The 20,184-nt window shown below is 54.3% G+C and overlaps 1 protein-coding gene across 1 annotated transcript; it reads right to left on the bottom strand.

Moving 5' to 3' along the window:
* Positions 1-437: 437 nt before the first annotated feature.
* On the bottom strand, positions 438-13,619 carry VOLCADRAFT_103220 (uncharacterized protein; the record flags this gene model as incomplete). The annotated part of the gene is made up of 22 exons (XM_002946750.1): positions 13,325-13,619; positions 13,022-13,099; positions 12,325-12,450; positions 11,668-11,836; positions 10,910-11,106; positions 10,601-10,690; positions 10,295-10,359; positions 9,883-10,003; positions 9,304-9,389; positions 8,916-8,964; positions 8,296-8,426; positions 7,887-8,001; positions 7,324-7,435; positions 6,632-6,709; positions 6,249-6,262; positions 4,597-4,629; positions 4,010-4,071; positions 2,469-3,055; positions 2,220-2,397; positions 1,654-1,873; positions 855-1,121; positions 438-659 (listed from the first exon to the last, which is right to left on the bottom strand). The coding sequence occupies exons 1-22, from the start codon at positions 13,595-13,597 to the stop codon at positions 438-440; spliced, it is 3,273 nt and encodes a 1,090-aa protein (XP_002946796.1). The 5' UTR covers positions 13,598-13,619.
* Between the last annotated feature and the right edge of the window lie 6,565 nt (positions 13,620-20,184).

Raw genomic sequence — 20,184 nt, 5'->3', positions numbered from 1 at the left:
GAGGGACAAGCAATAGCACCCGCGTGCATGGAAATGAACGAAGAGTGAACCTCGTGCCTGCAATCAAGGCAACCCAATGTGGGATTGTAAGAGGCCCCACGGCATGCGGTGTACGCTAAGCAAAATTGCCCTGGTGCCAAAACAGCATATAGCCGACACCCTCTAAACTCACACAAAAAAATCCGTACCGAAGGTTGCCTCCCACTCAACGGGTGCGCGTGCCCCGCGCTACTCGCCTTCCAAGATGTCGGGCAGGCCGCCGGCGGGATACACCTCCAGCACACATTCGACAGCGCTCACAGTCACGGCTCAGTAAAGGGGCTCATCCCAGGCGAAAGCCCCCGCGGCACAGCAAGTAGGTCACAATCAGCTACGCACAACCACGCTCCTCTCTCGGCAGTTCGCACGCACAGCACACCGCAGCAGTGCAGCACGCCTCATGCCTTGTTCCGCATGCGGTTCAAGAAGCGTGAAAAAGCGTCCCAGTTGTCGAACATGAGATCGCCCATGCGTAGAAACGTGACCTGCGTGAGCCGCCCTGCCCGCGCGCTGCGGCCAAACGCACTCTCCGCGATCCGGTCAAACGCGTAGTCGTCGTAGCGTTGCAACGCGTTTTCGCCCGAAAGCGGCACCCCGTACTCCTCCGCAGCCTCAATCACCTGCGACGGCAACGGCCAGACGGTAGCGCCAATAATCATATGGACAATTCGGGAAGATCACCGCCCACCTCACAGCCCATGGCTCCAACGTCCAGTCCAGCCCTCACCCAACACCACCCCAGCCCATTAACCTTACCCCCCCCCCGCAAAAGCACTAACCCTTTCTCATGACCCCACTCCCCGATACAGGCGCACCTGCTGGAGGAGTATCTGTGGGCTGCATTTGGCCTCCTCGGGGTGCTCGCAGTCCCGCATCTCCACGCACGTGAAGCTCAAGGAAGCGTCGTGCCGCCGCAGCATGGCCATGAAGGGCTTGTACCCGTTCCGCTCATGCGTGTTGTAGTAGCCCGCCGTAAGCTCTGCTGCGTGAGAGTCGGAGCGGTACCACCAGTGCACTCCCGCTAGCTTAATGCCCATCTTGACAGCAGGCGCGAACTCGTAGATGACGTGCCCGTTGGAGGCCTGAGGAGGCCGGTTGAAAAGGCCGCATATGCAACCATGACAACGGAAAACAGCACCAGGGCAGTGAACAACGCAAACAACAAACGCCGCAAGAATCGTTTTAGCTACGTAACACCTAGGCAAAGCCACCCAGGATAGAAATGCCCTAACATTTTTCCTTGCAGAGCCGCCCAGCTCCCTGCCATGCTGTGGGGGCATCCATCTCATGATCAGATCGGTCACGGTCACAGCCCACAGGCCATAAGAGTGCCCCTCCTGTCACTTACTAGTTGCTTGCTTCAATCTCGCAGGCTTTGCGTCAACCAATAAACACATTTCCCGAGGCTCAACTAACATCCCATAATCGCTTCTCAAACCCTAGGTTGCGTCTTTTTTTAACATGTCTCACACATCCCTGCCCTATCTCCGTCTTCAAACCCCCCGAAAACCAGCACTGGTTTTTTCGCCCGGTTTGGAAGACTTCTTAACAAACTGGCAACTGGCATCTAACTGACGGCCCAGCCGAGCGCCCTGCCAAGCACGCCAAGCTTACATCGCGCATCGACCGAAAGACGCGGGGTCGGCCGTGCTTGTTGAGCACCTCAGCGGCCGCGGTCAGCACCCGGTCCGCGTGTTGCAGCAACATGTCGCTGTACCACGTGAGGAAGAAGCGCCCGTACGACCAATTCCATCTGCCTTTATATGTATTGAAAAACTCTGTATCGTTGCTCCTGCTATTGTAGTGCCCGGCGTCGTGCGGCCCGCCGTGCCCCCTGCGTGCGCGCGGATCACAGTAGATACCAGTGAAACAAGGAACGATGCTTGGCGCCGAATCCTTATCTTGGCACGCAAAAATGCGAACATAGCATGCGGCCAAAGTTTCTTGCTCCCCGGGGCAGCCACGGGGCGTTACAACACAGAAAAGCCGTATGCCGCATGTCGAACATTCAATCCACGCAATCCTCTGCCATGCAAAGGTCCCCTAAGCCAAGATGCTCAGGTCCCTATGCTTACGGCCGTGGTGATTTGCGTATTCAAAAACCAAGAACCTGCGGCGGGGGAGGGTTGTGGAACTCCCCAATGAATCCCCAAAACTCCGTTGACCCCCGGACTACCCACCACTCCGGATGCCCCGCTTTGTCCGCTGCTCGCTTCAGGCTCTCCAGCATGTACTTATCGTAGCACTGGAATTCGCCCACGCCCGGAAAGCGCCATCTCCCGTCGCCCTCCGGATACGACGGATATCGCAGCTCCCCCGCTGGCCCAAGCCCGACCGTGACCTCCGTTATGACCGACCCTGCGCACCCCAAGAACAAATCCCCTGTCAGGAGGCCTTCACCAGCAGGTGCGCTGAGCATTAGGACGTACCAAACAGGGTCTGGAACTTGTTCGCGAAAGCGTCTATGAAGTCCGCGTACATCTGCACTGGCGTGCGGCCCCAGAAGAGCGGCACGTCGTCGCAACCAAGCGACAGGCACTCCCTGTTCCTGTACCCTGCCTTGTCCGTGTAGAATATGTCCAAGTTGCGCTCGCCGATTTCAAGGACCCACTTTGGCAATGAAATTTTGCAGGTATCCCCGACATTACCGCCTGCCGCGTGAAAGCTCATCACCGCCTGCACTTTAAGGCCCGCTTGCCCGACTTTCCGAAAAAGCTTTTTGTATGCACTGAAATCGTACTGCCGAGGCCCGGCGCGCTCCACGAAGCCCCACCAGACATCTACCATTACGCCCTCGACGCCAGCCTGCTTCAGCGTATGAAGCGCAATGTCCAGCGAACGCTCTTTCTTTATTACAGATGTGTTCCCTACGACCCAGACTGTGTCGAGGGGAAGCATAACGTAGACTGGACACCCAGACCCGCTTGAAGAAGGCTGCTCTGCATCCTGATATTGCGTATCAAAGCCATCGTCGTCTATTGGAGAAGTCCTGAGGCGCTGCTTTTCCCGTAAGAACCTGTGAAACTTTGGGGGTGAGTTAAGATGTGCCTACACATGAAGGCTCAAACGGACAATGCCAAGCTCGCCTGTGAATATCCGTATCCTCTTCAACCTCCGAAAGAGCGTTTGCTCCCGGAGTTGCGACAATGGGCTCCGGCGAAGAACTCCCAAAGCCAAAGTCGTCGTCCAGCGTGCGCGGGTGGGTGGTCGAGTGTGTAACTTGGCGCCCTTGCGAACGGCAAGCTCCGCTTCCACGCTGATGGTGCGCGCCGCGAAGCCTCCGAGCTGCTGCAAATGCACTTCGTAAAGGCGCAAGAAGTGTCCGCGGGCTGGGGCTCGACTTGCAGGGCAGCGAGGTCGGCAGCCTCTGGAACGGCATTTCCGCCACACCACCCCCTGGCGCCCTAGGCGAAAGGCCAGGGCGCCGAGGATTGCTGGGATAAACTACCTAGTGCGTGGCAAAGAACGGGATTACTGCACAATGAAGTCGTTACAAGCTATTCTGTTGAGGTGGGTGTCGCGGTGGCACTTTAACTTAGCTGTCCAGCTTTATAAAACACTTGTGAAACATGTAATTGCATATCCTGAAAAGGTTTTCTCCTAGCTGCTGATGCCACCGCGGCTGCGGAGCCCCAATGGACGTCTTTGCAAAGACGCAAACGTACGGCGGCCTGCCACGTAGGACTGTGTCAATTTCACCGCGGACAACAGTTCTATACGAAACGCCGAGAATGGCTTAAGCCTGGAGCGTCAGGCGGGCTGAACACTGCTGCAGCTGAAAAGTTGTCGTAGCGCTTAGGACACTGTTTGGAAACTTGGTAAAGACCTGCTTTCAGGCCAGGTCTAAGAGCAAATATAAGAGAGAATAACCGTGTTTTTGCATCCTTGCATCTGCTTCCGAACACTATGACGTGTCAACTCCGTTGGTTATACATCACACCATGACGACAGGTCCAATAACAACGGTCACGTTTTCGCAACGCTGGATGCAGTCACAGGGTACAGCTCTGGTGTAACTGTATTGCGTGCGGTCTGAACGCGTGGCCACGCGATGGCAAGCTATGTGGAGGGAGGCCGGGATACAAAGACGCGATAAATCCCCTGCATTCCTTTCGTGGTTTGGTTTTCTCTCTTCAGGTCTTTACTGTGATTTCCCTTTCCATAATATACATTTGTGCACATCGCATCCTCTCTGTACTCTAGCGTTTAAGGACGCATATCGCCGGGTGAAGTTGCTCGTGCTTATGGCGGAGGGAGATTGTTGGAGGCACGAGCATAACCCGTAGGTCAACACTGCTGCAGCCAGCTGCTAGGCCAAGAACGGGCCTAGCACCCCTTGTATCATTCTCGCGGGTCACACCCAGCTGCATCCGATGATGCAACAAATCAAGTCTGCTTGCTGCAAAATGTCGACTGTGTGCCATGACGGTAGTAGAACCTCCACCTTTCTTTGCTCCATAGCGCCCTGCGCTCCGGCTCGTCGGGTTGACTCTTTCCATTGCTATCAGTTCTCTTTCGGCTTAATACCCGGAGTGGCATACCCAGTCGTACCCTCACCCGCGCTTGTGCAGCGGCAGCCAGGTCGGTCGGCTGTCAGCAAGGTAGCGCGTGAACCGTTACCAAGTCCACGATACCCTACTTTACATTTTAACATTCACAGAGTGTTCTTCACTCCAAATGCGCTTACCACCCGCTAGCGGCAACCCACCTACCCTTGTAAAACTCTCATAGGTCCAACAAGTGCCACACCATGAAAGTGGCCTTGGCGGTTTTCGAGTATTGGCAAATGGAAGAGCCCGACCTCGCGGGCAGGTCACTACCGAAGATAACGCGGCTGGGGGACAGACACCATGCCCCGGCGTCACTCGCTACGTCCACCGTACGGCCGTATGCCCACATCCTGCCAAAGGCCGGCAATCCAGTGCCATGAATTTCGTTCTCCGCCTAGATACGTATATCTGCATGTCTGTCCTAGCTTCCCAGGCGGCGACGACATAAACACGAAGAATTCCTATCGTACAGCCGTCGTACAGCCAACACAGTCGAAGCGGTGCGGCTGAAGACGTCACTTCATCATGTTGTTTATCTCTCGTGTGCAGTGCCGTACTATATCATGTCACGCGACAATGAAAGGACGCCAGAGAACGCAATGATTGATGTAATTATTCCATCATGCGGTAATAGTAGTAGTAGTAGTAGCAGTAGTAGTAATAGTAGCGACCTCGTCGGCACAGTCGACGCCCGTCCATTTCAATCCCCCCGTCCAGTTCCCCAGATATCGCAACTAGACTGGCTGTCTGTGCTGCTGTTTGGTGGTTCTCACCTCGCCCCTTGCTGAACACTTGCTGGATAATCAGTTTCAAATGTGAATGCGCGAGGCAAAGCGTCCAGAGGCGCCGAGAACAGAAATCCAGAAAGGCGCCGTCAACGCACGCCGATCTGTAGCGCAGTGCGGTTGCCTCCTAGATTAATAGCTCGTCACAAAATCGCACACTAAAGGTACAAAACCCCACGTAAGCACTTACTCCGTTCATACGATTTTTCATACACACACACACACATACACACACAAAGGTACGCTCGCACTTGTACAAGTATATCAGAATGCCTTCTCTTCTTCACACGGTCCATTTAGGCTGGGCTTGTAATCGCGCACTGCGCTCTGGGTCGTACGCTGTCGTACGGCTTTAGTTGAGAGGGCGGCCCCGCAGCAGATCGCCGCGAACAACGAACGAATGAATGTACGTGCATCTGCGAAACGCGTGTATGTTTCGGGCAGAGAAACCTGTACAGGAAAAGTCACCGATGATGATGACGACAGGCCGCCAGAAATGTCCTTCAACGCAATCGCAGACAAAAAAATATTAGCAAAAAGAGGACAGAGACTTGGGAGGTGCCCCAGTAGAGAAGAAAAGAACAAATACAACCGTCCTCTTAGCCTCCTCCGAAACCCAAACCTCAACATACCCCCCAACACCCCAACGTGGAAAGTCAGTCTCCACACCCAAATGACTGTGAAAGGTGTGCAGGTGCACCCCGCCATTAGGTCTCGTACTCCACAACACCAGCCACGTCCTCCAACGTGTACGGCACCTCTGAAACGAATTAAAAGCCGTACTACGTGAAAAACCGTCCCACGAGGATTTTCCATGTGCTGCAGCAGTTGATGCTCGGCGAGGTTGATGCCGGCGCTGGGGGAGCGGACTAACCGTCTCCCCCGGCGCTGGGGGGGAGGGGGGAAGAGGAGATAGCAGCCTCAGTCCAGCGTCGCAGCTGGGGCCGGCCTACACCATAAGTCAGTAAATTTTCTGTGTCCACCCATAGGCGGAACGCGCCCTCGTGTACTAGATATTGACCGTCCCTACCTATTATCCGACTGTCTAACCGCTCCTATATATACAGATTAAAGTAGTACCGCTAACTTTACGGCGTTACTACTGTGTAGGTGATTAAAAATTTGGCTGACGCGGGCTGACGGGAAATCAACGCTGCGACACCGCGGCCCCGCCCCGCCAAGGGAATTGCAGCGGCAGCACATTGACCCCCAGCGGGGGCCATAAGAAGTGGCGGAGACCGCGGCGCTCGTCGCCACCGCGTCGTGCGCGCCTCAGCGTGTCTTTGGCGAAGGGAGCCCATTGGCGTGCGCAGGAGAAGTCGTTGATGCCCATGCCTGTGTGTGCCTCGGGGGTACAGGACAGGACAGGACCGGGCAACACACAGCACACAGCACACAGCACACAGCGACACAGGCATAGCGCATGAAACGCACGCACGTGTACAGGAAACATCGAAAAACGAGATGCACTTTTATACTAATACATAAATGTGCAAAAAAGATTTAAAAAAAGATTCAAAAAAACTATATATACCGCGCACGTGCAAAAATGGTGAAGCTTGCGATTGTTTCCATTGCTTGAGAGTTTTCATCCGGGAGGTTTTTGCGTTCCCATCCCATTCTAACAAAGAAAGTGATGGGGATGGGAATGGAATGGGCAGGGTGTACGGACAGACCAATGGGCAGGGTGGTGGTGGTGGTGGTGGTGGTGGTGCCGGAGCAGGTGGTGCAGCGGCAGCTCAGCACTGTTTCCCAAGGCGCCATCATCTTCCGCCGCACCGGCAGAGACATGCAAAGACAATCCGCCATACATACCGACATACCGGACCGACAAACGGACACAGATGGACACGGCCGATTTATCCCTGGGAAATACTGTCGTACCGGTAAAAAGTCGGTATCGTCGCCTGCTTCACAACAGGGGAGCTGCATTCCACAGCTAGACTTACCGTTGGCCAGACCCCGGAGCAGCTGTACGACACGCAGTACGAAAAACATATCCGGAGGAAAGGTGGAGATGGCCGACCGCTTGATGGGCGAGTTCGGGTCAAAGGGGTCCACCTGCAAGGGCGTTCTCGTGTGTAGATCGGGTGTGGGCGGGAACGATTTGTGGAGCCGTCAAACTGTCACTTTTCACCAAAAGACATAAAAAACAAATCTGATTCTATTCCATAACACTGACTGCTATTTGATCGACATCCCCTCAGCCAGTAAGTAATTCCCGCCCGCGGCTCAGACCCGAAGGAACACACTTAAAGGAGTACGACACGGTACGACACATGAAGTATTCCGTGCCACAAGTGAATGAGTGAGGAAATGAGTGAGAATTAGGAAGAGGAGTCAGCCAGGAAGAGGCATCTCAAATCTGGGAAAGATTACCCACATGCAAGCGAACCAGGAGCGAGTTCCCTAATCTCGTTTACGCTACCGGCGGCATATCAATGAATATGGGCCAATAGGAAGGAGCAAACAGGCCCCATGGTTTTCCCCCCCATCACACACACCCACACACCTTGCCCCGCGTGTCAAACATGCCGTACGCCATTTCCGTACGGATGTCCGGATCGTTGCGTTCTGTTACGACTCCAAGCTTGCCAAGACTGGAGGAGATGTCCGCCGCACGGCCGCTGGCAGTTGGTTGTGAGCGTGTGTGTGTGTGTGTGTGTGTTTTGTGTGTGTATTGACCGGGTTGGGGGGAAAAGGGTAGTTGGGGAAAATCTTAGGTTATTTTGGCGGTTAACCGAAGCTGTAACCGCATGTGAAGCTCTCGTTTCCCCCGCACGTGCCAGTCCCCTGCAACCCCCGCATGCAATACACGCCGCCAGCCCCCTACGGGTCCCCCCTCCCCCACGCATCCTCTCTCCCCCCCCCACGTCCTCCTCCGGCCTCGCGGCAGCTCCCTCACCTCCTCCCCCCCTCACCGATGTAACGCCAAAACCAGTTCCGCGAACGCCATTCGCTGTTGGTCGGGCAACTGCTTCGACTGTCCGTAATCCAGCAGCCCCACTCGCCCGCCCCGGCCTATGAGGATGTTGCCCGGATGGCCGTCAGCCTGCGTTGTGTAGTGTAATGTACTGTTAATGTAGTGTGGTGTAATGTTAATGTAGTAAAGTGTATTGTAGTGTTTGTGTGCCGGATGATCCGTGATGATGGGTGCGGTTTAAGAGGAGGAAGAGGGAGGGGGAAACCATGTGATGATGATGATGATGATACAAGAGGAAGCAAAGGCGGTCAACTGTGCCGACACGTCCAACGCCGTAAACTGCCGTGCGAGTCTCAAGAGGAAGGGTTTGGGAAAAGGCGGGCGGGAGGAAGCGCTCAAAGGAACGGGCCCCAACCTCGAATGGTACAGGTTGCGTGTCGGGAAGTCAACGATATGCGGGACGGAAACAAGGAAACCGTACGACCAGACAGATAGACAGACTGGCATACAGGGGAAAGATGGGCCGGGGCCCAACACTTGGTAGGGCCGTGGTTCGGGCAATCTCTCGGGGCCCAGTTCACCGCAAAGACACACACACACAGCCGCCGGAAGCCGCACCTGGAAGAGTCCCTCGCCAAAGATCATTCTTCCGTACGCCTCCGAAACCCTGTACATTTGGGCGACAGCGGCGGATGGATACCTACTCACAGAAGGCACATCCCCGCAGGCCCGCATGCGGAGCGAGATTAAGAAACACCGTCGCCGAAATTTGTCCAAGGTACCTCCCTCCTTTCCTCCCCCCTTTCCTCTCCCTCCATCTAACCCCTTTCCTTCCCTCTTCCCCCCTTTCCCTCTCCCTCCCTCTCAATGCCCTGGTGAGATTGACCGACTAAATGACACGGGGCTCAGAGCTCCGGAGCTGTTCCTGTTTCACCACGTCCCTCGTCCTCACATCTCCACTAAAACCCCTAAAACCCTAACCCAGGCCCCTCCGGGTGATACGGACCTGCTCAGGATGAGGCGCTTGGCTGCGTCCCGGGCCCGGGGCGACATTCGGGAGACGCGAGAGCTGGCTTCGAGCAGTGGCACACCCTGCGGCAGAGCACGTAGGGAGAAGGGAGAGGAGAGAGTAATCCGCAGCGTGCGGCATACCTTCTTCATAGTCAGACACAATCGGGGGGTTAGCGCTACGTAACTGCCGCCGCGATGGCAAAAAGTAGACTTGGGGGCACTCTTTATGCAGCGATGCGATGCGGTTTTTGTCGTTGCTGCTGTTCCAGTTGCCAAAGAGTCCTTTTGTCAATCGTTTTTCCCGTACTACACGTGCTCCGAGCCGCTCTATCATCAGGTAAACAGAATGACTGATATCATATCTCCCAATGAGGCATGTCGTTCCAGGTCGTTTTATTACAATGCAAAGATTTTGCAGATGGGATTTGGGTATGATGACGATGATGATGATGATGATGATGATGATGATGATTCTCTTCCGCACCGGGTCCACCGGGTCTCTTAGGCACCAACAAGTTCCAAATTGGATCCCACTGTCCGTACATTCCCCGGATCCCCCACGAGGCCCGCGCACCTCCACGAAGCTCATGACAAGCGTCCGCTGGGTGACGAGGCCGCCCACAGAGCGCGGGATTTGCAGTCTGGATGCTTGGGGCCGCAGGTGCTCGGAAATGGTGTCCATGACACGGGCCTCCCTGGGGTACGTGTGTGTTTCGTGTTTGTGTGTGTATTGAGGTATAGATAGATGGATAGGTCCATAGATGGATAGATAAGATACAGGTATAGAAAGGGCAGCTGGTAAGATTTCGACGTGAAATATTTGAATTCGTAAAATATTTGAGTTGTGAGATACAGAGTCTGCAGATGCGTCTGTAGGTGTGTCTGTAAGTGTGTACAGACTGACTGGCAACGCAAAGCGTCAAGAAAGAGGAATTACTGACTCGTCCCAACCGACCTAACGAATAATTAACAACTGGTGTACGAACCGTGTGAAGTCAAACTCCAGCCGGATCTGTTTGTTCAGCTCGTCCACTGCAGAGACCAAGTCAAACTGTGACGGAGGAGGTACGACAACAACATAAGTTAGGATTTGGGACATGGTAAGGCGGAGGTTATCACGTGGCATGGGCCTTTGATCGGAATTTGCCGTGAAACAACCGGCAAAAGGCGGCAAAACATCAAATCCCATGATTTTTTATACTAACTTAACTTTTAATAATAAATTTAAAATTCAACAGCGGAATCCAGCGGATTTTCAATTCATTCTTACACTTCTGATGTTAAAAACCCACTTTGAGCTCTGTTTTGGACAGGAAGAACGCCGCCGCGCGGAGGTTGGCTAGGTCAGCTTGCATGATGGGAAGCGCGTTGGGGTATTGGACCTGCAGAGCAGTGCAAGCGCCGGGAGTTGTTCTGACGTACAGATATACGGCATCAGTACAGGCTATACCTCCGCCGACTGCATCACACCTTACTTATTGAGCTGTTGTCGTACAGCAAGTAGAGGGACAGAGCATCGGGTGACAAACCCTAAGAAATACCCCCTCGGTCCCCTGTGATTGTCCATTCAGTCCATACCACTAAACTTTGATGGGCCTTACCTTAACCGCGACGAGGCCGTCCTTTGGGGCATCTCCAGCCGCCACGGCGTGCATAAGGGCTGCAACAGCCGGCACCCGTGTCTCCAAGCCGCTACTGCCACTGCTAGTGCTAGTGCCGCTGCCGTCATAGGACGCCAGAGACTTGGGTTTTATGACACGTATTGTCTGCCCGGGCTGAAGCCGTTCTAAGTCAACGCCTGCGACGGAGGAATACCCGCCAGGTGTTTTGTTGACGACCGTTGTCCAGTAAAGGGTATGCTGGGGAGGGAAAAAAGATGCCGCGAGAGGCTATTGCTGAAACAGTGTTATATTTACGAGATTTGTTTAAAGCCAAAAATATATATATTTTCGTCCTACCTTTTGCAGGAGTCGTTGTGCACGGCCAGCCCTGCCGTACCGGAAGTGCTCCACCCTTCGGATTGCTTTGTCTGATCCGGTTTGAGACAGCGACTGATTTCCCCCCCACCCCAGACCGCCTAAAGTTTCAAGAAGAGCTTGTCTCTTTTACTCACAGTCGCTTTTCTCCTTCGTTCCCTTCTCAATCCTCTTTCTTTTCTACTCTTTTCCTTTTTCTTTTTCCTACATTCTCATATTCATTTCCGCACGCCTTTCCTCTTCTTCTTTTCCTGCCTCTCCACACATCGCACCATCGCTTCAACAAACGCGGCACTGGTCTAAGAGCCAGAGTCTCCGCCGCGCCTCCTTCTCCTTAAGCCACCGGCCATCGGGGGCCCCAGCACGCAGCCCCTGTCGTTTACCTTTGTTGATGACCTTCAGCTCCCGCAGGCTCATGCCCAGCGCGTTACAGACCTCCCAAGCCCCCTCCCCCTGGCCCAACTGATACTCCGAGGGCCGCTGCCGCCGCAAACTGGCACTCGCGCAAGACAGCTCCGCGCGGCTAAAGCGCCGCAGCCGGGCCTTATGCACCTGCAAGGACGTGAATTGACACCTAAATTGATTCACTTACACATTCACACATACACATGCGCACGCGTTGCTCGCTTTCCTTCTCCCGCCGTTCAATTTAATTTTATTTAACCCCGCGGTTCAAATATTAAAACAAAATGCGAGGATTATAGGGTAAAAGTGTAAAAAAAGCTGTAGGACAGACTACTGCGTTTGCTTGCGCGATGCCAGCGCCTCTATCTATCCTTAATTTCATCTCATCTCGTAAAATCCCCTCGCACCTTAACAAAACGCACACACACACACACACACTCACAAACCCATTCATATACTGTTTCGCTGCTACTCTGGGCGTGCCGCTTTTTTCTCGTCATACCGCAGGTCCTCACAACGCGCGACTGAGGAGTTCGCCTCTTTGGGGATCCATCAGCATCATCATCATCATCATCATCATCATCATCATCATCAAACCCCCAACGGCATACAAATACCCACACACACAACCACACCTGGGAGATGGAAGCAGATCCGAGTGGCTGGTCCAAATCAATCCACTCGAAGACCTGCGATAGATCCGTGACACCCAGCTCCTGCTGAAGCGCAGCGCGGGTTGCGTCTGCCGACATGGGCGGCACCTGCGAAGAAGGTGGCGGGATAGGGCCGGCAGAGGGAAAAAGAGGCAGTTGGCTCCCGACGCGACTTGAACACGCAACGGCCGTGGGGCGGGCCGGGTTCTACACGCCGTTCTCGTCTCGGTTTCGGCCAGTGAGGTGGCGAGGTCGAGAGTCTGGGGCTCAGGTAACGGGTTGAGGTCCGAAGCCGGGTGTTGACAGGGTCATGGATTGGTTAATGATGCAGGGGTGTCACGTAGGATGGCCGCGCTAGGGCGAGGGGGAAAGACGAACCACAAACGAGTGAAGCGAGGGGGACAGGAACTTGGTTTTGGTATTGGTTTGTACCTGCTGTGGCATGTTTCCCCTTCCCCCTTCCATTATTGCCACACTGCCATCCCCTGCACACATTCACATGCACCCCTGTGCTGCCCAGCTTGAACGTGAGCGACATTTCCCTTCAAGCACTCATGTAAATTGTGAAAGCAACTGATCCCAAAAATATGCAACCCTAGTCGGTCAGGAAAGGTGCCGAGCCAAAGCCGAGTCAGGGGCAGCATGTCATAGAGGCGGGGTACAGCGGGATGTGGCTTGCCTTGTCGCACAGGAGGGATAGCTTCCTGCATATCTGCTCCGGGACGAAGTCGCTGCGAGAGCCAATGAATTGACCCGCCTGCAAGAGGGAGCCAAACAGGCAACACTTGGAGAAGATGCAAGTAATATGGACGAGCAACTAAACGCCACTCGCACAACGATGACGAACTTTTGCCTGGAAAATATTTGTTGCAATGGTCATCCCTTTATGTAACAAAGACTGTAATTCGATCCAGAAGGTTAAACGCGACGCCCCACGGGCCTGCAAGGCTTCGTTGTTGTTGACCTCATAACCCGCTCAAACCTTCAGATAAAATCCTCGCAGAGCGATGCATAGATTATACATCTCCTCTCCAGCCCATGTGTGCTGTGGCACCCAAACCTCCTCATGTACTTCAGCATCGCTCTTGCCCGTCGCTTTCAGGAAGAATGATCGCAGCTGAGCGGCCTTGTAGCTTCCATAAATAAACACTGATCGCCTCCAAAAGTCAATAGTACGGGGCAACCCTAACGCTGACGGTTCTCTCAACCCTGTGACGGCAGCGACCGTGGGCGGCTCCGCTGGCGAAAAGCCCATCCTTCGAACGGAGAGTATACATACATTACGCGGACTACAAACCTTTGCCTGTTTGCACTTAGCTTACAGTGCAATATCATTTTGTACGACGACCCCAACCAAGATTTACCTCAACGCAGGATCGCTTGAGAGTAGTATGGCCCTTCCCATAATAATTCGTCCCGATTTTCCTACCGATCTTGGTGTAGCTGAAAAAAACGTATAGAGTGACAATCACGTCCACCATCGGCAACAACCACCTTGACCCATGGGCCCTCCCTTTCTGAGCGTCCCGTAGACGGGCGTCCGTGGTTTGTAATTGGGCCTACCATGCAAGAACTACATCAACATTACAGTGATCCCTGTTCCGCAGCTGACTTAACTATAGCTGCAGGCGTACTCTGTTAAGGGTCCCTGTGGTTTATCGTGGGGTTTCCATTAGGCTCAAATGGGAGTGAAGGATTTCCTACATGGCAGACCCTGGTCTCTTCCAATTCGTCCGTGTAAGTAAAGCATGCGACAAGGCGTCTCCAGCGACTGCCGCGGCCTTGAGGCAGAGGGCAGCAAAGGTGTGCATACAAGCCGGCATACAAGCCAGCACCTTTTCGGTGAGGAAAGTTATCACTGCGTTCGCTTTTGCGGCAAAACATTTCAAGATGGCCAAAGGTGTGGACGAGACTCTACCCTGATTAGCCCTGATTAGCCAATGCTAAACGGCTCTCAGCAACTATCAGGACCGTCACCGAAGTTTGGCTTGATTTTGCTGCATTTATAGGAAATAAAATGCTGTTAGCAAGCCTGTCGCTTTCCTAGCTTGCGCAAGAACTCCTACCTTCTCACTTGGGCCTGCGGTTATGTTATGTTACAAGGCTCAGACGAGCCAGGAGGCTCATGGACCGCGGGTTCTAGCGTAGTCAAAAAGAAGGAAGAAACAAAAAAGGAAAAAGGAGGAAAAGTGTTATGAACCCCATCTGCGAGAGGAAACAGTAACTAGGGTAAGCGACCTGAGGTAAGGACCTTCTGCTCGGCTATCAGCGTGCGTCGCAACGATCTGCGCAAGTCCGCGCTGATGATCTATCTCCATGACAGACCTCATATTAGGCAAGGGGCTCGATATCAGCATGGCGTACACATAGATTGAGGAGCCCTTCCCGTATGTCGTTGTAAGCGGGAAACCCACCATACGTGAACCCATCTTCTACTGCATTTCTGTCAGCACGGACCCTACACCAGCGCTCTTGGCGCGACCGACCACCGGGGTCGGCTTACCTCCAAAGGCCACGTCCCTAAGCGAAATCGCAGCAGTGACAAGTATGACTTCGCAGAGATGAACCGCGTTGTGTGTTTCGGCTTTCCCATCTAATGGGTATGCGGCAAATCTTAACTTCTGGTTTACGGTTGTCCGACACATATTCCCGGGGTGGAGTAATACGACGTTGCCTGCGGTTAAGAAGTTTGAGGAATTTCAATGCCGTACTGTAAAACAATTGTCCTCCGCATGCGGAAGTCCTAGGCGAGTAACTCCTAGGCTATTTACGAACGCACCTGACCTATAAACTGTTCACCTTCTACGTTCTTTTACCGACGCTGCTTTCGTAGGCACCACATTATTCCTTTCAGCGTGTTCGCGCGTAGTCGTTCTAGGCTTGTCAGCTTATTTTTTGCACTTACTTTTAAAGCAAAGGTTTCGCAAATATTGGCGTTTGAGGACAGGCTTTCATATACATCCCAGACAGTGCCCAAGTGTAGATACTGGTTTGGCCAGCCACCTCAGCAGGATGGCAGGCCTAAGCCTTGGGCTCAGCGCTTCAGGAGGATAGGAGCTTGGAGGGGAGATGGATGAATTCTCGAGGCAGCCCGGCGCATACTTGGGGCATACTCGGCGTACAACCGCGAGGGCCTCGATACCTGGAGAAGCTATTCATGAAGAAGCAATAATGCGCATGGCGTTCCAGGGCTACGAGCGGTCTAGCAGCGCTGAGGCTCGGGGCCTTGAGGCAAGAGCTCCGTTACTGGGCGTGCACCCGGAGGCCTGGGATCGATGCAACTCAGCCGATGGCGTGGACCCTAGCATTGCGAGGCAGCTGGCTTCCGCAGTGGAAGACAAGCTTAAGCTTGCGCCCATCCTTGCCAAACGCCTTGAGAAAGTATCGCATTCGTCGGGGAGCTTTAGCTCGAGGGTGCGCATGCTTTCATAGCTGTTTAGCATTCTTTGGCCACATGTTTAAAAGGACTATTGGGGTGTCTGCCCTGCAGCAAAGCGTCGCAATGGCAAACCACCCCGGCAACCCGTCTGGGGCGTCTGGCCGTAGTACTCCGCAGCGGCCAGTCCCAACTTCGGACTATAGCAAGGTTAGGTTTTACGCTATTGCTCTTTGGTCAGGATTTTTGATGGTGCTCACATCTTTGCTTCTCTTCCGCAGCTGAACTACCTTGTGACCTCGTTGGAAGGTGTTCGTGGAGAACGGAACCTAAAGGTGGAAGGCTCAGCACGGCTTCCGCAGGTACGCTTGGTTTGGCGTCCAGTTGACAAGGAGAGTGAGTTATCGTTCATGGTGTCCGTTCCATCGCCGCCGACGTGAACGCAGGTTGTGCTAAATGTCCAGAGTGGTTCGCCAACAACTTCCCGAAGTGGCAATTCTCACAGCTTTGACGAGGCTAAGCGTCAGGTGGACAGGGACTTGCGTCTTTTCCTTGCAGATGTCCGCGACCTTTATGCTCAGATCAACTTGCGCGAGGGTGCGGACGTGCCCATCGTGCTGGAGGTCATCGCCAGGTAATTTCAATAACTGGGAAATAAAAGCAGCCAGTGACGGCACTGTCTGCCAGAAGATAGCAATGTACGCTCTCGGTGCCCAAACGCAGCATTATGGACATCGCGGAGGAGTGCCTTGAGACGCCTGTGGAGGACTTTAAGCTCACAATTACGGACGTTGTTGACAATATTGAGGTATGCAGCCTTTACGATGTCTCTCGGGTGAACCGATGTGTTGGCACGGCATAGCCCGAAGGAACCCCACTTCACTCCTGCAGGAGGAGCGCTCAGCCTGCCAGCAGCGCACCATTCGCGCATTATATACCCGGCTGTTGTTCATCCTCACGCGTTGCAGCCGCTTGTTGATAACCGAGCAGCAGCATTTGTTTGCGACAGAGCCCCGCAACCGGCGGCGGCACTCCCAGGTCTTCGGTCACGGTCTGGCCACCGTAACACAAAAGGAACTGGGGCTGCACCTGCGTAAGTCCTAAAGGCAAAGCCATATAGCTCAAAGACGGTGTAGTACTGGCCCACTCACCAATGCCATGTGGGTTGCTCTGCAGCTCCGCCAAACATGGGCAATGAGGCGGGGGGGAGTGCACCCAAGGATGAGGAGGAACCCGTTTTCCGCTCGCACACTATGCCTGTCAAGTAAGTATAAGTATTGGGACGCATGGCCAGGTGGCCTGTGGTTGCTTTGCTTTTGTCCTGAAGCCCCATGGTCAATGCAGGGCTATGTACAACATGGTGCAGCAGCTTAAGCGGGAAAGCCCTGCCATCCAGATGGGTAAGTGGTTGGCGTTGAACACCAAGAGCGATTTCCCTGCTGAGAATATAGCAGCTATAATGCTAAGTGTGCTTGGTGTGTGCAGGTGGTTGGGCCGACGCACACGTGCACCATCACCAGCTGACCCGAATACAAAGCGAAATTCCGGAGTCGCCCGGGGGCGAATCTCAGGACGTCAGCGGGTCCGTGTTGCGCAACCACAGCAAGAGCAGTGACCTAGATGCTTACCCCAGCACAAGTGACGGCAGTGGGTTGAGTGCCGCAAAAAAGAAGAAAGGGTTCTTTGGGAAACTTTCCAAGGGCATAAAGAGCTTCACGGACGGCTTCAAGCGGAAGTCCTCATCAGTGGTGAGATGGACATCGGGTTAGCAGAGTGTGGCCTCGTTAGGACCATTGCTTCTAAGCTCGTATGCGTTGTTTTGGGAGTGAAATGTGTCGGGACGCCAGAGAGCATTTCGTCTCGAACCAAATTCGTCTGGGACCTCGGGGATGGTGGTTGGCTGGCTAATATACATGGGTGCACAGTCAAGGGCGTTGTCTCTTGTGTGTTTTGTTTACGCAGTCCTCACCCACTTTTGCCTTGCTCTTAAGTAGTGGTGCTGGTCCCGCTGGCACTCGCGCACATCAATACCCACAGAAGGACAAGGGCAGCCCGGACGGGATAATTCGGCCGCATTCGGAGATTCAGCACGCACAGCACGTGCGCCGTCGGGATCCCATGGCGGAGCGGCCGGTGAAGCTCTCGCCTAGATTTCTGCACGAGGCGGGTTCCAACCTTCGTGGTGCTAAGTCCGCAGGATTGGGATTGGATGGATCTGACGGCGGCGGTGAGGTTGCGCCACTGCGCAAGATAGATAACCAACGGTCCGTTCGCTTCCAGGAAGCACCTGTACATATCATCGGCAGCGGCAGCGAGGGTGGCAGCCGTGGCGGTGCTGCCGCGCGGGGAAGCAGCGCTATGGACATCAACAGCGGGGGAGCTGAGGGCGACACTGGCAAGCGGGCAAAGCTGATGAGTAACACTGACGTGGGGCGGCCGCTGCAGGAGGAGCAGCGGACCAGTAACTCGCCGGCAGCTTCCAGCGAGCTAGAGGTGTTGGGTGGCGGCGGGCGCGGGAGGCTGTTCCGTCGAGCATCAGTGGACCTGTTCGCGATGGGAATGAATGTGGGGCTGGAGCCCATGTCCCCTGATGGGATCCCGCCGGAGGACTTAACAGTGGTAAGTGGCTGTGGTGGTGGCCCAAGCAGGTGGCTGTCGGGGCAGCATAGTGTGAAGAGCCAGCAGGTTAAGGTGGGCAGCTATGGAGCAAGCGGGTTGGACCAGTTTGTAGGCATGCATGCTAGTAGGAATAGGATAGGAGAGCGGCTGGTGCGTGGCCGGATAAAACAATGCTCGAGTGAGGTGCAGGAAGGGAGAGTCGCCGCGTTTGTGTGGCCGTTGGGATGCTGGTAAGAAGCATGGACATCTGGCAGAAGATGCGTGGGTTGCGCCGGCAGTGGAAGAGTTCATGTAGCTGACGTGCTATTTCTACAAGGCTTGCAGAGGCGGATTTGCATCAGAGCTTAGTGATGACCTGTGTGCCGCACCTTTTCAGTCCTGGGCATCGTTTCTATTTATAAGGCTGGTTGGATCTTAATGGATTGAACTGCGTAACCCTGGCAAGGGCTTGTGTAGTGCATTTGTCTGGGATCTGGTACCGCACAAAGAACAGCGCGTGAAAGTGACATCAGGCCGTTTGGATCCGATTGGGTAGGAGTGCACAGGATGACGCCCAGAAATCTTAGGGCGGCTTTCATGCACCGCCTGGAGGGGAAAATGGGGATGGGGTGGGGGTGGGGGTCACCTCCCCGTCCCTTTCCAACGCGTGACATACTGTAATATCTGCATTGGGCATGGGTTTCAGCATATTCAGATTCGTCGCACATGTACACGCGTTGCTATTCGCTCTGCGCTTTTACGCTTTGGCACAGCGGCGATCCTGTTTGCCTTGTTTGTTTGCTCGTTTTCCTTCACCAATCTCGGCCCTTGTCAAGTGTTGCGTTGTTGATGCGCTTTCTAACCCCTCTGGTTTTCTTGCATATGATTCCCCCGTCCCTGCTAGATCTGCTCTATCTGTGAAGAGGCCTGGCTCAGCACGCACCTGGAGGAGCACAGCATACACTGCGCCGTGCTGCGGACGCTCAGCGGCAACGGCCTGAGCGTAGATGCGCAAATGACGACAATAGCCAACGTACTGGAGGAGTGGCTGGAGACTCCGCTGGCATTTCCAGCGCTAGGGCCAGCGCCTAGCCAGTACCATGTCAAGTGAGTTTGCGGCGTAAGTGGGTCCTAGGCAGGGTCCACGATATTTAATATGGCCTCCTTGTCGCTGAAGGCGTCGGCGCGTGGTGGGTGGGAAACGGGCAAAAGCTGAAAGAGGGAACACGCATCCAGCGCGTGGATACGCAGTCGCTTTGGAAGGAGCTTTACCACGGGAGGCAAAGCTGCAGCGGCAGCAAGGCACACGGGTCGGGTGCGACGGGTTGGGTGCAAGACTTGCGGATAGCCTTGTTCGCTCCGAGACGGTAATACACTCAAGACATGAGATGTTGAGAGTATGCGTGCCGTAGGCTTCGTAACGGACATTCGTTGGTTATTATAACCATATTATACCCATGTCCTTCATAGAGGGTCGGTGAGGAAAGGTGTTGTTGCGGCATGCTTGAGAGCTTCAGGAGCTGCGTGGACGTAGATGAAGAGTAGAGAAATGCAGAGGTTTGCTACTGGGTCTATCTGGGGAAGAGTAGAGAAATGCAGAGGTTTGCTACTGGGTCTGCCGGGTCGGTGAGTTATACTCCGCCTTGCGCTGTTTGCCATACCTACATTTGCATACTCGTGGGGTTTACTGTGCCCTCAATTGCGGCCCTTTTGTACCATTCCAGGAACCAGCTGCTCAAGCTGATTCGGGCGGCGCGGAATGCGGCAGCCTTGCAGCCGGATGGTTCCAAGGTGCCGACAACGCGCTGCTTTTCTATTCAGGCAGAGCTCGAAGACATGCTGGAGGCGGCGGCGCAAGCGAATAAGCT

Source organism: Volvox carteri (genome assembly GCF_000143455.1).
Source record: "Volvox carteri f. nagariensis unplaced genomic scaffold VOLCAscaffold_4, whole genome shotgun sequence".
Classification (NCBI taxonomy): domain Eukaryota; kingdom Viridiplantae; phylum Chlorophyta; class Chlorophyceae; order Chlamydomonadales; family Volvocaceae; genus Volvox; species Volvox carteri.
Note: the sequence above shows the minus strand (reverse complement) of the source record. Positions and strands in the feature narration are given on the sequence as shown.